Source organism: Cydia strobilella, chromosome 1 (assembly GCF_947568885.1).
Source record: "Cydia strobilella chromosome 1, ilCydStro3.1, whole genome shotgun sequence".
Classification (NCBI taxonomy): Eukaryota; Metazoa; Arthropoda; class Insecta; order Lepidoptera; family Tortricidae; genus Cydia; species Cydia strobilella.
The window spans coordinates 2,265,751-2,281,176 of record NC_086041.1 but is presented as its reverse complement, the minus strand read 5'-3'; the positions used below and the strand labels follow the sequence as shown (position 1 = coordinate 2,281,176).

General features: G+C 40.3%; 1 protein-coding gene across 2 annotated transcripts in view; it reads right to left on the bottom strand.

Moving 5' to 3' along the window:
* LOC134747687 (regulator of G-protein signaling loco) overlaps positions 1-15,426 on the bottom strand; it is a 139,141-nt gene that overhangs the window by 123,032 nt on the left and 683 nt on the right. For both annotated transcript variants that reach the window (XM_063682329.1, XM_063682410.1), the window contains exons 2-4: positions 9,166-10,298; positions 7,925-8,302; positions 6,342-6,527 (exon numbers count right to left, since the gene is read on the bottom strand). In XM_063682329.1, the coding sequence (XP_063538399.1) occupies positions 6,342-6,527; positions 7,925-8,302; positions 9,166-10,298 (1,697 nt within the window). The remainder of the gene's footprint in view (positions 1-6,341; positions 6,528-7,924; positions 8,303-9,165; positions 10,299-15,426) is intronic.

Genomic DNA, 15,426 nt, shown 5'->3' with positions numbered 1-15,426 from the left:
GGCCATGTGCCCAAAAATCTCCTGACACCGCGAAGTCACAACCTTTTGGCAGTCCCAATTACCACTGTAAGGTCTGTAAGCACAAAAACAGTCACCAGCTGTGCGGGCTCTAAGGTTGCTGAACTCGCTTCTGTCATGGGCACCAGAATGTGATATGTTTGCTAGTCTATGGATGGTTGTGTTGTATCAGATGTGTCTGCGGTACTGTGAGGTGATGGACGAAAGTTGATTGTGATCCGATTTTCCTATTGTAAATATAGTATTTTATAATCTGAAGTGTACAGTAATTTGGTTTCGACTGTAATGATGTAAGTATATTATGTTTTCAAATAAATAAATAAAATAAATGTGTGTGCGATCTGCGTGGCAAGTGGCCAAAGTATATACTCAGCCTAAAACTTCATAGTATTTGACATCTGTCAACTCTCAGCTGTCATATCATTTACCAAATTTCTCTAACACGCTCACGTTTGAACTTGAAGAAGTGTATGCTGGAAAAAGTCTGTTATATACCTATCGAAAAAAAAGCCTATCATTTTTAAATCCAAAACAAAAGCGCAACGAACATTGACTGACATGAACATATGTACTTACTTTTTTTTCACTACGCTCACGAGCCAATCCTTATTGTCGCTACTTGCGCAGACGCCGCTCAATTAGAGGTAAATTATTGGTGCGGGCGCGATGACCGCTCGCCGTACAATGTGAGCTTTTCTTGCACTAAAGTTGGATCTGCTTTCCTATTGAACTAGCATCTTCCCGTGACTTCGCGTTGCTAAGCTGCTGTTTTAAGAGTTCGTTGGTACCAAACATCATCAAAATCTCTTCAGGTAAGGTAAGGCGTTTTTAAGTGAGGGAGGAACAAACAAACAAAAAAAAACTTTTACATTCATTTAAGGCCGTTCCATCGGTTTGCCGCTGTCACTGTCACATTTCGCAAGAAATAACGGGAAAGATCATGCGCGCCAAGTGTAAATTTTGATCAAATTTTGTCGATTTTTATTTATTTATTTATTTTAAAAACGTTACCTTACAATATCGAAATTCGAAAGTTATCAAATTACTATTTAAAGTAAGATTGTTTATTCTTCTTTTTTTGTTTATAGTATCACATAATAAATAACCGAGTAAAGTTTGATTAAAAGTCCGAGTTAGAGGTTACTTTGGGAATTAATTGTATCGAGCGAAGTGTCATAATTCGTGTATCATAAGCTATGTTATTAAACATAATATAGTCAAGAATGTATATTTTTTCACGTCTACGAATATCAACGCCTCTTAGAAAAACATGATCATATAAGGAGATTTTTCGCCTTCTGGCTCAGGGAACCGCCTTAAAAAAATTGTAGGACTGAACCTACCCTCGAAGGCCTCGAGAGTGGGCTCATATGATTCGTTTTGACGGAGTCCAATTCTTTAGGGCATTTAGTGGGTATAGTAAGCAATTTTTTAGTGTGCGTTTTATTGCCAGAAAGATAATTACACCATGTATGCAACATGGTCTCTGATTAGCTTTCCTTATTTTGAAATGTGTCTGTACATGCGTATTAACATAAAAGCATTACAAACTTAAATAAAATCAATCGTAATAAATTATAAAACAGATCAACTTATCAGGAATCAAGGCTTATTAATGGTCCTTCGAGCCGGATACATTCAGAGCCTATTAACAAATAAGAAGCTACAATGAATATCGTCATTATTTCAATGAGTCTTGATTGGCAAAAGGGGTCGGCGCACCCTCGGCTGATGTGGTTACAATCTTTGATTTGAACCATGTTTGTTATAATGATTTGTAAGCTCATGCTCACGACTTAGGGTATTACGATATCTGACAGAATAGTTTACCTGATACATATATGTCACCTTTAATCGAGAAAAGTCAAACGATAGATATGGTTAATGTACAAAAACTTGTGTAAAAATATTTTCCATAATGTCAATATACTGGGAGGAAAATGGGGACTATGTTTGTATGGAGATCGTCCACTATCCTCTTAATAAATACAAAATATGAGCTATGTTTACTTTATTTGAACGGTCAGAATACCAATAGGGATGTTGACAATTTTTTTGAACTGTTTTCATTTCATTATATTCATTCATTTTTAATAAAAAATCGACTTTAATTCGTTTAGTGTTTAAATTTCGCGCAAAAACGCTTCAAGCTGTCACGTGATCTTGATGACGTAACGATGTGATAAATAAACTGCTGTCAGTGCTAGAGGACCACCGTTCGACAACTTGTCTGTGCGTGTTTCTCACACTGTGACGTCACGCGCTCCGATATGCGTTTGCAGTCACGTGATGCTGGGCATACTTTTAATTATTTTATTACGCATATTTACATTTACAAAATATGATTTTCAGCATTCTAATATTCCCTGCTATGGTAAAAACATAACATTTTATATATTCGCAATTCATGACAACATCCCTATTGGATAAATGATAAATCAAATGAATGTGTTATTACAGCGTCACTTTTCCTTTAGTATATGACATCTATTTCAGTTCAAAATTGATTAGAAATCTTAATATTTCTATTATTAGTATTCTACTAGTCTAGTTAAAGTGCTCAAAGCACATTAGTAGTAAACTATTATTAGTAACATGACTACATTAGCCTTGCTTGTTGATGAGACACGCAAATTGACAATTACTCATCGGTCACTTCCAACAGTCCCAACTGTCATAATCGTACTATTAGGACACAATGTTTACTTATGACGAGTCACAACTTAGGGCCGGATGCAGCAAATGCGTTTGTCAATGATCACATTTCTCTCAAATTTACTTACTTTAATTCACAAATTTATTTACATACAAGATATATACAGTGGTACTACGTAAACAAAATTAATAACTAGCTTAAATCTAAAATAGGCCCTTGAGGCATTGTACCAAGGATGCTGGCGGCATTTCCCCGCTGTATCGCAATGCTGATACGTTGTGCGAGAAAGCCGCCAGCTTTTCGGTCACCAGTTACGTCAACCAGACGCTTCGCGATTTCTGCAAACAACTTATGCGCTCTGGGACCCCATGGACCTAGAGTTTCAACCCCAAATGGAACGAAATGATACTCTCTACCGAGGCTCTTATATTTATTACGTTTTAAAATTTCGGCGCCTTCCGCCGCTCCGCCCGCTTTTACATTAGTCCGTTGGAGGTGGGACGGTGCCAGTGTGTCTACGCAGGTACTTACATTACATTACTTACTTACTGCTGTGGCGCGACGATCCGAAGTGGATCTTGGCCTCCGACACCAAAGATCGCCATGCTACTCTGTCCAAAGCCCTCTCAATCCAATCCAATCTCTCTGTCCAATGTCTCTCTGTGTCTGTCTCTCAAATTTGCTTGTATGAAAATGTTCACAGGACTTCCGGTTAGAACGCCAATAACGCCATCTTGATAGTAGCCTCGTGATTAATTCCTTTGTTTTTTGCTCATTAATATTGTTTAAAGTGTAATATCGATAGCTTTATTATACAATAATCTAATGTGGTAGTGTGCAGTGAATGGAGAATTAATCTCAAAGCGTGTTTAACCACCATTTTGGAGTCAACGGCCGGTAGTCCACGTGCTATCCAGCTATTGGTTTTACGAGACAACTACAACAACCACCGAACAGCGTCGTGCTCTAAGAGCATTTATTTTGTTTTTACGTGATATTGGCTACGGGCAACACCGCCCTCAAGTCCATCAAGAAAAGAAAATGTTCACACCGCGTCGCTGCGTTTATTTTGAATTCAATCTTATTTCCACTATACAAAGCACAAATTCTAATTGTATTGAGCCTGAGCCGTACCCAATCATAACACTTAATTGCGTGATATGTTTAATTAGCCAATCACAGCTCCGCTCCCTCACGACACATATGCCGGAGCCTTCGGCTTCCCACCCTTGCTGTCCTAGCCTAGGCCCCATATTTTTATATTTTAAACAGTAGGTTTGCTTTTTTAGGGTTCCGTACCCAAAGGGTAAAAACGGGACCCTATTACTAAGACTCCGCTGTCCGTCTGTCTGTCTGTCACCAGGCTGTATCTCATGAACCGTGATAGCTAGACAGTTGAAATTTTCACAGATGATGTATTTCTGTTGCCGCTATAACAACAAATACTAAAAACAGAATAATATAAATATTTAATTTCCCATACAAAAAACGTGATTTTTTTTGCTGTTTTTTTCCGTAATGGTACGGCACCCTTCGTGCGCGAGTCCGACTCGCACTTGGCCGGTTTTTTCTTAATCCTTTTCGACGCCGTGTCAAACACAAAAGCTGTCATCCAGACGCCACGTCACCGAAGTGTCAAAACTGAAATTGACCTTTATGCATATGCATGTAGGTCTATGTTGCTCTGTGGTCTGTGACGGATTAATCAGTCTTCGGCGTTGGACCTGCGGTGCCGATATATCCGTCATTGGCGTCCAAAAGGTTAATCCAACTCTAAAAAAACTCCTTGTACCCATCTTCTTTTTTTCAGTTCTCTATAGCAGCATTTTTCAAACTATGGGTCGATGGGATGACCTCCACCATATTTAAATATATCGAAACTAGCAACTCACACGGACATTTCGCGATCAAATTGTGTCAAAATATCTATTTTCAATAATGTTAATATCCAGGAAAATATGGATTACGTTGGTATGAAAAGGCGGTTTCAGAGTAGTCGTCCACTTTCGCCTTAATAATAAGGAATCTCGATTTTCAATTTAATGTCTAAGCCAAAAGTTAACAGACAACATACATTAATGGTTTAATTCAATACATAATTTTGGGTCAGGTCACAGACAGATAATTCTTTTCTTGTACGTGCAGCGCCATCTACAGTTCACGCCCAAGGTCCGAGGAAGGTTTCCGAGAAGACTCAGCATATGCCAAAAAGCACTAACAGACGGGTGTACCGGACCGCGGACTGTGCGATAGAGTGGAACTTGGTTCGCCGTACGTCCCTTGCCCCTCATCGCTACGCCTATCGTGTGCGGCCAAGGGCCTGACACTCTTTGATAGAGAAAGATAGTCTTATTGCGATTCCTATAAGAAGAAAGAGAAAATAGTGCCATGCTTTGTCCTCATCACCGACCGGGTGGCATCATAGGTAGGAGGCGATGGCGAAATACCGAAATTTATAAGAGTGAAAGAGAAAAAATCCTATGCTGCCCAAACTTTTGTAGGTACAAGGAATGATAATCGAGAATGGAATTCGGTAGCTTGCGTTAGCTAATAGGGGGAATATTATAATATGAATATTCTTTCTCTTATCCCCGGTCGCTCGGTGGCGCGTCTATAACTACTTGTATATACTGTCTATGTGTGCGGCGCGTCATTGTGAACCTTATCAGAATGCATCAAGGTTGATATTGGGCTGTATAGCCGCGAGCGTCAGTTTATGTCTTTGGCGATCAAAAGCTTAGTTATGAGTGAAAACGAGAAAGAGATAAGCTGATCGGACCAAGGCCGCGGTCCCGTACGCCCGTCTGTTAGCTGCACTATAACGGTAGACTGAAATATGTTTGAGAAAGAGGTTCTCAGTAGAGAAACCCTGCTCATGTGCAATGTGGCAGGGCTGACCGCTTCCACAAGCCCTAAATCCAGGGATTTCGAGCGTAAACTATAACAGGAAGCCGGCTTTATAATAAACACGATTTTATCGTGGTGCGCTGTCGGGTAAGGAACGGGACTTCTACAGAAACTTGATAATTCCTTGGGAAGGAAAGGAGATCTGAAAACAGGACAGGAAGGATTAAAGGGCTTATTACACTTTGCTAAATTTAGTGACTAACAAGAGGGACGCCGCTATACGAGACGCGAAAAGAGATACATCCTATCGTTTCTCACGTATAGCGGCGTCCCTCTTTTTAGTCACTAAATTAGGATAGTGTATAAGCTCTTAACAGAACTGGTATTTCAAAGCTAGTTTATATTATATACGGTCCTAATCCTAATAACAGATGTTGATATCTTAGTCCAATTACTTGTAGGTAGAAGTACGTCGTAAGTTTTTCGGTGTATAATGATTGAATGTGTCGTGATTAGCGTTGAATGAGGGCTAACGCGTATGAATTCGCCGCTAGGGGCGCTAGTGTAGATGGTGGTCTTTTCCATAGTTCGAAATGTCAAATGTCACTTGTCACTTCAATGACTGACAGCTGTTCTTTAGTCTTTTGGACCACCATCAACAAAGGCGCCAACTGGTGAGCAAAAAAACGATAGTCCTCATTAAATAAATTTATAAATTAAAACATAGGAGAAAACTAAGATTGGTAGCTATGGTCAATATCAAATATTTCATGGAAGTCATTTTCTAAGTTTTTTTTTCGAAATTAGGGTTGCCACTAACCTGTCTCAAGTCTGGCTCGCTGGCGGCGCCGGGCAGCTCCTGCGGCGCGGCGCCCGGAGCGGCAACGTCGCCCGCACTCGCGCTGAGCGCGCGTGCTCTTTCTCTGTCGAGTTTTTTGTCTCGTTCTCGCCCGGTGAGCATGTGCTTCGTTTTTGAGAGTAGGTTTAGGGGTTTTATTTTGCGTACCTGGAAGAAAAAGTTTGTTGTTACACATGTCCCATTAACCAAGGGCCCATTTCTCGAATGGTATTAGAATCTTTGATAGAGAAAAATAGTCTTATTGCGATTCCTATAAGAGGAAAGAGAAAATAGTGCCATGCTTTGTCCTTATCACCGACCGGGTTTTTTTTCATGGTCGGGTTATGGCAGCATAGGTAGGCGATGGCGAAATACCGAAATGTATAAGAGTGAAAGAGAAAAAGGATTATGCTGCCATACATTAACCTGTCAATACATGAATATGTCTTTCTCTTACCCCTGGTCGCTCGGTTTCATGTCTATAACTACTATACTATGTCTATGTATTAGACTATAATATTATTAGTCCGCGAATTGTCAAATCGTATGGGTTACCATGGCAACACTAATAATATTAGACTAATACACTAATACTGTTAGTAAATAGGCCCCAGGTGACACCAGCAACAAAGTTTTTGTAGAAATGTTGTATCTCATACTACTATAAACACAATGTGACGCTTTCAATCAAAAGTGTGTCGCTTGTCGTCACTTTGTCGCTTACCATAAGGACGAAATTTACATACATACATACATATAATCACGCCTATTTCCCGGAGCGGTAGGCAGAGACCACGGATTTCCACTTGTTACGATCCTGACATACCTCTTTCGCTTCCTTCACTTTCATGACATTCCTCATACACGCTCGCCGGTTTAGGGTGCTCTTGACCTGGCCTTTCTTCAGGATTTCCCCGATCTGATCAGAGAAAGTCCGCCGAGGTCTGCCCCTTCCAAGTCCCGTTTCTACCTCTCCCTTATACACTCTCTTGTATTTGCTTGTATTTTTATACGAATAACCTGCCCGACAAATACTCTGTAGCAGTCAAAGTGGCCAAATAGTTCTGTACACCAAACTAAATATATAGTGTACCGAACTATTTGACTACTTTTGTTTCTACAAAGTATTTGACGCTGAGTGTACCTTTTGCTTGAAAACGTCACAAATTGTCTAGTGAATTTAAACGCAATAAAATCATAGCATTCAAAAGTGCTCTCGCTCGCACAGTGTCATTGACCGCCGGCATCATGGGCTAGCAATATAAATATGCGCGTGCGATAGAGATAGGAACAGGCAAGTCAATGTATGAAATTATTCGTACTTAGCGTCCTTACTTTAATTGACTATAAATAAATCTAATCACATTGCAATTAGATTTTTATAAACAAGTGCGAGTCGGACTCGCCCACCGAGGGTTCCGTACTTTTTAGTATTTATTGTTATAGCGGCTATCGCGGTTTATGAGATACATACAGACGGACAGTGGAGTCTTAGTAACAGGGTCCCGTTTTTACCCTTTGGGTACGGAACCCTCAAAACTAATCAACAATATTTATATTCGCACCTTGCTTTTCACAGTCGCAGGATGCACAAAATGATCATCATCATTCTTAGGCGGCCGTCCCAGTACAAGTATATCATCCAACGACGCCTGTCTTCTCCCCATTGGTCTTGCCTCCGACATGGACATACTATCCATGCCAGACTTGTCGGACACCGACTTCTCATATATCTCAACGGAGTTAAAAGTATTCCCAGAATGTTTCTCTTCATAGGTCTCAACGGAGTAAAAAGGTTTGTCACAGACTTTTTCTTCATATTCGACGGAGTTGAAAGGTTTGTCTTTTTCTTCGTATATTTCGACGGAGTTGAAAGCTTCGGCTACGCGAACGAGTTGGATGTCTGGGAGCTCGTAGTGATGTATTTCAGGTTCTGTATAGACCTGTGGAAGAGTAAAAAAAACAAATTAGAGTTGAAAAGTTAATTAGTCAGTAGAAAAGGCGCGAAATTGGACCCGGGTATGTCCTTAAACTACGTCCATGGACCCGGGTATGTCCTTAATCTACGTCCAAAAGAGAGGTATGGGCAATGTGAATGTCATCTCGCTTCGTGTGGCAGGGCACAGCACAGCGGAAGTCAACCCAACTGGGGAAGTACCTCCACCTTACAGAAAACCGCACCCAAATAAAACAAGAGCTAGGCTCTACTAGAGCCTACTCATAGTGTTGTCTTCCTGCCGGTGAGTAAGGTTGCCAAAGCGCTCAACGAGGGTGCAGTGTTAGGGTCGGCAACGCGCATGTAACTCCTCTGAAGTTGCAGGCGTACATGCGGGGGAGACTGCTTAACATCAGGCGGGCCGTATGCTTGTTTGCCACCGACGTAGTATTAAAAAAAAAAACTTTTTTGTCGGAGACTGAACCTTTTTTCTTGCCTTTTTCTAATATCCGGATAGATATGGACGTAACAGATCTTCCATACAATTTGTTTCCAAATTTCAAATCCTAGTTACAGTAAATATGGAACGCATGAAGAATTTGGAAATCATAGTGACTTGTTTGTGCAGTGTTTGTTGTTGTATGTTTTTGTGTGTGTTGTTGTAGTTTGTTTTGTTTTGTTGTTTGTTGTGTTGTTGTTTGTTGCGGCTTTGGACAGAGTAGCATAGCGGTCTTTGGTGTCGGAGGCCAAGATCTACTTCGGATCGTCGCGCCACAGCAGTAAGTAAGTAAGTGACTTGTTTCAAAGTGGCCCATAACTTACTTCTTCCGGCCATGTTTCTTATGAGCAATACAAGTAAAATAAACATACCTGATCATACAAAACTCCATTCTGGAAACTCCTGGAGCCCGAAGTTGAAGCGACACCATACGCGTTATAGTTGTAATTATCCTCCTCACTTCTAGGGCTCACATGTCTCGCTTGGAGATCAGAGTTAAGCACATCATCCGAGTTCAAAGGCCTGCCTTGTCCCGCAAAACCATCTACTACAGGAGTCGTGTTAGACAGAAAGGAACCATCCTCAAAACTACAGCCAACCAGCCCTAAAGGACGCCTGGGCATCTCCTGTCTAAACCTGTTCACCGGAGGTTGTGGCCCAGCGAAATCGACTACCAAAATCCGGTCAGCAATATTCCTACAGTCATTATGAAAGCCTATACCAGAATCACTGTTAGAAGACGTAGTCGTTATCTCGCTATGATTACTCGGCTGTGGAGAGTTAGCGACGAATTCTTGACCTTCAAGCCTTTCATCCTGTCTACACGGCCGTCTTTCTCTGGGCACTCTAAAAATGGCTCTATTGCATCTAGAAAAATTTCCAAACGCGGGACTATCGCCTTTAATAGCCAGCTTAGAAATCTGCGCAAGATTCGGGCTGTTATCATCAGCCGGTAAGGAGTACATTCCTTTGACAACTCCAACTACATACTCCGCTGACGGTGGGAACTCTAAACACCTCTCAGCGACTGCATCTCTAGTGCACGATAACTGGAATTCTTCCGCTCGAGCTATATGCGCTTCATGCTCTGCCATTCTAGGGTCAACGGCGAAAACATGGCAGCTATGTGACGCTTCTACTTGCTCTTCAGTGTCCGCTGCCGTTACAAGTCCAAAGTATCTTCTGTCAGCATCTGAGCCGCATCCAGCGTAGAGTATTCTTTCTCTCTGATACTGGGCAAGGATTTGTCCGCCTGGGCGTCTAAGATTCAACGCATTAGGTAAGACAGACAGTAAAACCGGAGTAGCCGGTCGTCGTTCCTGTCTGAGCTTGCGTACAGCGGAGCGAACGTTGCCGGGGGCAGTGCTGGCGGCGGCGCTGGGGGTTTCGATGGTGCCGAGGTAGCCGACCACGGCGCGGCACTCGAGGCGCGCGGCCTGGGCCGGCGTGAGGTGCGCGCGGCTCAGGTGGAGGATGTCGTTGGAAGTGCTTGGAGCGTGGCATGCTGGAAAATTAAGAATGGTGTTGAAAATGAAATATTGCAATACGTAAGATAACATATTAGAGATATGCTAAAAAATGGGAGATTTAATAAATCACACTGATATTTGTAGTGTTATTTAATTAATTAGAGAACAAGTGCATTAAAGTTTTTTGCAAATATTTCATTTTTTGCTGACTGTACTTTTCTTTCCACAGGCAACTAATACTCATCGAGACAATTCTAAAAACCCCAAACACAATTAGGTTGCGTTGTTTTATCAGAGTTCCTATGACCACCTCCTGTCTCCATCATCAGATCGGCTCGAAGGTACCATAATATTGCATTGTCACCCGACTTACATATGTATGTAAATTTTCAGCTTCATCGGAAACCTGGAAGTGGGTTAAACTTGCAAGATTTGACCCGTACAAACATACATACATACTTACTTACATAGGTACATTGCAAGTTAAGAAAAAGCTTGTAAAAACAGGACTTATTGGTAACATACATTAGAAACATTTTAATAAAAATTTCTAGATAGATTTCAGTTCAGGGAAGTGTATATGATGATTCCATAATGATAGGGCCATTCATTGCCCTACCTTCCCTTGAATATCCAGCACATCAGCTCTTTTATTTTATTTTTTACATCTGACACATCATATCTGAGCTTCCAGTATTTCAAGATTGTTAAGCCAAATAAATATCAGCAAAAATTAAGTAGTATAAGGTGTTATGAATACAATGATTAATATTAAATGTGCACTGCGAGTTAAGTTCAACATGCATATGATATCACCTAATTAGTAAACTCTTAAAAGGCACCAAGGGATTTTAGCTCTATTAGTGTTAATTGCTAATACTTGTGCTTGATTTAAAAAAAAAAATACTTTTTTGATATGAGATAATAGTTCCCTATCATGGACAAAGTAAAGGAAAACAGGCTTAGAGGGTACGGCCACATCATGAGACGAGATGATCATTTCCCAGTTAAATCCGTCCTAAATATCCCCAGTAAATCCTTGGGAAGAGGAAGACCTCCCGACACATGGTGGTCCAATATCAAGCGGGAGATGAAAGCCCAGAACCTTACCCCTATGACAACCCAGGATAGAGCGTCCTGGCGCCGCCGTACAAGGAGGCCCGACCCCAGATAGAACTGGGACTAAGGGAAGGAGGAAGAAGAAGATATGAGATAATAGTTGATCTCATATAAATAAAATGTGTGAAAAATGTAGATAATTTGCAGTAACTTATTATAGATTAATAACATTATACACACCAAATAAACAGAAATACAATTGTGAACCTTAAAACAGTGTTTAATTTTATAATTACATTATTATCCTTGTTACAAAAATAACAAACATGAAACAATGACAACACAATGTAGGATGAATACAAAATGAGTGCATACACAACACAAATAAGTGCAAGAATATATTGCAGCACTTACTCATCACTCATTAACCATTTAAGGAGCTTGACTAGCCATCTGCAAAAGGAATAAAGACACAACTATTAAGGCCCGGCCACGACATCGCGCGGCAGCGGCGAGCGGCGGTCATAGATTGGAGCGAGACACAGCGATCGGACCTTTCGTTCCCACCTATGGCCGCCGCTCGCCGCTGCCGCCGCCACGCGATGTCGTGGCCGGGCCATTATTGTTTTATGTTGTCTTATGCACAGTCGCCATCTGATATATTGGAGCGGCCAAAGCCCTCACAAATATCTGAACATGCCTCTATTGTCAAGGCGTTAGGGTTAGTGATGTGCCGCCGAGAAATTACGCACTTACCGTAATTCTCATTAGTGAAAATTACCGTAAATTACCGAGAATTTCCGGTAACTTACCCATGAAGTATATTAAATTAAGATTGAATTTTGCTTACAAGTTTTGTGGTTTTAAAATATTTAAATGTTTTTTACGTTATTATTATTAAGTGTACTAATGTTTTCTGACACGTGGTTGATTGGTATAATTTATAGTCTTATTTCTCCTTATCTTAGTACCAGCTCTATTTGGGCTTCATTGTACAGCTGAGCCAAAGTGCTTTATCCTGGGTTACCATAGGGGTTAGGTTCTACTTTCATCTCGCTCTTGATATTGAACTACCATGCGTTGGGAGGTCTTCGTCTTCCCAGAAATCTTGTGAGGATATTGAATTGTATTTGTAGCACAGGCAGGTTTCCGTAACTCGACGACAGGCGCCTAGTTTTCGTAACGGGGGATGGGAGCTAGTCCAGCCAACCCAACCCCTCAACAGGAAAGGTGACCTGCTGGATCCTGGAAGAGCGACTTCGTGAGTCTTTCATTGATGCCATGCATGGCTTGTCGGTCTCCAGCCTGGTGAGCGTATCTTGCTTTGGCATTGGGAAAATCGATTCCGCACCTGATCCTTACCTTGCAACTTGGCAATTTCGTCCGCACCGTTATTAGCTCAGAATCCACTCTGTCCCTTGATCCATTGAAGGGTGAGCTTCTTATTATGACATACAGGTTTGCCATATGGAGGTCTCTATTAGTCGTTCGTGGCATTCATGTATGAGTTTTGATGTAATTATATGGCTTAGGGCCATTAGAGTGCTCTACTGGCGGATAGTATATGGGTGGAGGGATCCTACTAACCTTCCTAGCCGCCGCATTGATGATGCTCATGCACTCAGTTTTGAGCTCCTAGCGGAGTGGTAATGGACACGTTCGGGTCTTCTGAGAAGGTTCCAGAGCCCAAACCACTGTCTGTTTTGGACCCATCAGATCTGAAGATAATCAGTTTATAGGTAAGTCCTCTGTGATTCGTCGTCCTCATATGATTTTATTTTGTACCTTTTATCGAAAATAGTTTATGAATCCGATCCGTGCCTGCTCTGAGAACTGGAAAGTCTTCGTAAACCTTTTCCAGGCATATTGTGTGCCGAGCTCCCAGGTTAGACCATATGTTGAGGTCGTTGAGGTTACAGCTGGGGGGGGTGGCCTCTTGCTGTATGTGTAGGTGAAGCGGTGGAAGGTTTAGCATGACCTTCATGACTGCAGTATTTACCTCATGTTTTGTGGGGATGTAAGACGGATTTAATAGCCAGACCATCTAAGTCTTCTTTTAGTTTGTCAGTAATAGGGACCACTCTGAAAGCTAACTATCACGTGCTCATTGCGCTATCGAGACAAGTAACAGGACATAAAAAAGACAAGCGCTATGAATGCAGGATCTTGATTCTTGAGGGCCATCAGGAGCTAATTTAATCCGTTAGTACCCAAACTGTACAGAAACTGCAGTTTCCACGAGTTTTTTTTTACCTGCGGTAACTGGTGGTGGAACATGCGAACCCAGCTGATAAGCACTTACCTGTTCACAATACAACAGCCTAACTTAAAATAAACATGAGAGATAAAATATCGTCAAACACACTTTTTGTATTGTAAGCAATTACAAATCAAACTCTACACATCAAGCTTGCTTACATATGACTTATTGAAATATTAACGGTTTTTAGATTACATCACTGTACACTGTACATAATTTTTTTATTTTTTTTTGGTAAAGAATAAATGTATTCATTATGAGATGGATTTTATACTACTAAGCTGAAATAATAGAGAACTCACTTTATTTTTCGTTAGGCAAGTACTTACTTTCATTAAAAACACTTTAAATCGCACATCGAATGAAACTTATTAAACATTAGTAAAATCATTTAATATTTATTGTGTATTTCATCTCTAACATCTATTTATATCATTGATTAAAGTTAAAATTTCTCTTAGAAAAATTACCTGAGAACATTCGCGGGGAAGATTCCCCGTAATTTACGCGGTAATTTACGGTAATTTTGGTAATAAACTAGTTCCTTTTGACAGATTTTTTTGAAAATTTCAGTACAGATTGTATTACCAAAATAAAAATAAATTCTGTAAAAAAAAGTTTAAAAAAATGAAAATTAAGACAACTTTCTCCATAATTACCCGTACGGAGAACGTTACCGCGTAATTTACCCCACGATTCTCTTTGTTCTCGTAATTTACGGTAACGGCACATCACTAGTTAGGGTTCATCCATTAATTACGTCACACGAATTTCAAGGTTTTTTTACCCCCCCCCCCCCCCCCTTGTCACACTTGGTCACATTTGGCAATCCCCCCCCCCCCGGTGTGACGTCAAATTTTTTCAATAAAATCGGCAAATCGAATTAAGTATTATTATTATTATTATTATTGACCCAAAACAGATTAGGAAAGAAAATCAAAAAAATTATTATCGTTTCAAAAACTTGTTATTTAACTGTACAGCAAATAAAATAATTTAAATAAGTTCACGTGACGTCACAAAGTGTGTGACTCCCCCTCCCCCTTGTCACAACATGTCACATTTTCTTCACCCCCTCCCCCCTAATAAATAAATAAAATAGCCTTTATTTACAACACAAAGAACAGTTTCACATTAACTCTATTTTATTTATTATCTCCCATCTTTTCTTTGTTTGCTTGCCCTTCGGCAAAGGCCTCCTCCAAGCTTCTTCCTTGTTTTTGCTTGCGTTTATTTTGTTGCGTTGTTCAGATATTGTGAACACCTTGGCCGCTCTGATATATCTAATGGCGACTTCACAAGAGGTCTACTGCAATCTTATTCTTTTGTCTTTTCTGCCAGTGTGTAAATTCAGGAACTCAGTTTTTCCCTTCCTGCAGATCTATATCTGCTAGCCATTGTAACTAAGAAGTAAAGGATAAACCACTATTTACTTGATTTATAAGTCAACCATTGCAAGTTCAAGACTTAGGTTAATAAAAAGTGCCATTTTCAACCAAAAGGGTACTTATTGTCGCTTGTCAGTAAGGCGCTATTTCCATATAGCTTCAATTAGAAATCAACCTTATCGACAAGCGACAATGTGGTACCTTTTGGTTAAAAACGTCACAAAATATAGCAAAAAATAAGGTTTTTATGAAACTAGGCACGAAATATATTTTATTAACAAAACTAAGCTTTAACTGAACATTTTTAATAAAAATTAGACCACCACCATAGAGAATTAATGTAAAAGAAATTGGAAACCACAATAAAATATTAACTTAAACTACTTATAGAAGCAAGAGGGCAAAAGTGGATAAACCTGTCCTGATTCTAATGTGTTTAACAACAAAACAAATTCA